This window comes from Phragmites australis, chromosome 6 (assembly GCF_958298935.1).
Source record: "Phragmites australis chromosome 6, lpPhrAust1.1, whole genome shotgun sequence".
Taxonomy (NCBI): Eukaryota; Viridiplantae; Streptophyta; class Magnoliopsida; order Poales; family Poaceae; genus Phragmites; species Phragmites australis.
Window position 1 is genome coordinate 36,789,532 of NC_084926.1, and position 2,245 is coordinate 36,791,776.

At 48.4% G+C, this 2,245-nt stretch overlaps 1 protein-coding gene across 1 annotated transcript; it reads right to left on the reverse strand.

Annotated features, from left to right (window-relative positions):
* Window positions 1-263: 263 nt before the first annotated feature.
* LOC133920626 (uncharacterized) lies at window positions 264-1,062 on the reverse strand. The gene has a single exon (XM_062365230.1). It carries the CDS (start codon window positions 968-970, stop codon window positions 461-463), a length of 510 nt encoding a protein of 169 aa, XP_062221214.1. The 5' UTR covers window positions 971-1,062; the 3' UTR covers window positions 264-460.
* Between the last annotated feature and the right edge of the window lie 1,183 nt (window positions 1,063-2,245).

Consider the following 2,245-nt stretch of genomic DNA (forward strand, 5'->3'; position numbering starts at 1 on the left):
TAGGTAACCGTTCAATCTTTGCATAAATAAAAAAAAATCGCCTTCCAAATGGAGCCTTGGTGATTTTCGCTAAACTGACCAACATTTTTGCGGCGTGAGAAAGAAAGGATATATCAACATAGCCTGCTTAATCTTCCACCTTGGTAGCCAGTGGACTTGCTGCACAACTATAAACTAAATCACCATGGCGTTGTGTTTTATCACTAGCTGTGGGTCACCCATATTGTTTTTCTTGTTAACGGTTCAATGATTTGCACAGAGAAGAAATGACAACGTACGAATAACATTTAAATCATGAGAACGAGCAACTACATTTTTCTTAAAGAGAAATGAAGAAAGCCATCTGCAGCTTTCTTTTCCCAAAGAACAAAACCATGTGCAACTGCTTCAAGAAAAAAAAGATATTATCTTGGAGTCTGGGCTTCTCATTTCTAACTATTTCTACATCTCTCTTTTTTAGTCATTCCCACAAGGGGCTATACACTTGCTCAACACAACCCTCTGCATAATAATACTGATGATCTCTCGCCTGCTCGTATCCTACAGCGGTACCCTCACACCCTTCCATGTACACATACCAATTCTCCACATCATGCACCGCCAACGGCACCTCGGACCAGTACCCAAGCATCTCACCTTCGTACCCTTCAAGGTCCGGCAACATGTTCTCGAGCCTACCACCATCCTCGCTCGATGATTCGGGCCTGCTCCCGCTGTCAACCATGGCCGCCGCCCCATCAGTGGTGCCACCGATCTCGACCTCAAGTGACCGGATAACGCGACTCAGCCCATCAACGTCGTCACCGTCTAGCGGGTCGAAGGGTGGTGTGTCGTCCTCCAGCAACTTCGTCAAGAACTTCCCGTCGACCTCCGGCAGGTCCACGGCTTGATCGAGGTCGACCTGCTGGTAGCACTCTTCCATGACATAGTGACCACCCCCACTCTGGTTGTTCTGCACCAGCTGATCCATGCGTGCAACTTAGCTAAGACAGGCAAGCGATGCTTGGAAGAAGGAGGATGATGGAACTGATCAGTGAGTACTACCTTGGTGACCAAAGGTGCAGGGGGTTGGGTGCTTACATATAGGAGGCACCAGGTTAATTCCTTCCATTGTGCAACTTGATTCGGTGATTAGACAAATAATTGGATGCTTAACACGGTGTGATTATTGGTTATGGTTGGCCAAGTGGATTCGGCTGTACCTGTTTTCCAGGTAAGCAAAAGTGGTAGCCGGATTGGTTGGTTTGAAAGACGATCCGATGGCGATTGGAGGGGCAAAGGGAACGGCCAGCGGTGGACAAGATCCGGCAGGACCGGCATTATTGCTATCTTATGCTCGTATCGGCGTTTCAGGCTCCGTGCGCACCGGATTATGTAACTGCCGTCCGGTGATCGTGTTCCCACCTTGGAAAGGCCCATGGCATTGTTGTTATTTTGTGCTTGTATATCAACGTTTCAGATTGCTTGCGTACCGGATTATGTAACAGCCGTCCGGTGATGGTATTCCCACCAAAATGCTCTCTGATCTGTACTGGAGAGCAGTCGAAATAATATTGTGGTTTTGGCTCGTTGTCAAGTCCACTTGTGATAGATGCGCCAGCACTACTACACAAAGAGGTCATACATGCCCGGTTATCACTGTTACAGTTGATCCATTCGATGAATAACCACATATGGTAGTTGTTGCCTTGCTGCCTATTGGGGAGGGATGTCTCCCCAACAGGCACCCCTCTATCATGTATATATACAAGTGTACATCAATGAATGAATCAATAGAACTCATTTCTATCTATTTGATCTACTGTGTCAATCTTGAGTTCTAACATGTTATCAGCATGCTCGATCCACTGAGCATTCGGCCAACCGAGAGAAGGAAGAACAGCGCCATCGCACATGAAGAACAGAATATCATCCCACAGTAAGCACATAGACAGAGCCCTCACCTTTGACAACCAGCGATGTTCTTCACTCCCTGATGGCACTGGAGGTTGTAATCCTCCGTCACATCTCACCGGTTCACCATGTTCATGGTTGCCGAAACACCCATCGCCTCTGCCATTATCACACAAGCGACGTGCATCTTCTCTGGTGCGACAAACACCTTGACATGCACGGCTCCGCCCGTATCTTCTGCACTGCACTCCGTGCGGTTCAACTGCCAACCCAGCGGGCTGTGCCCCCACTAACGACGGCACTTGTCTCCTCGGCTGCTCCTTCGGGCTCCGACATTGCTGGTGGATCTTCT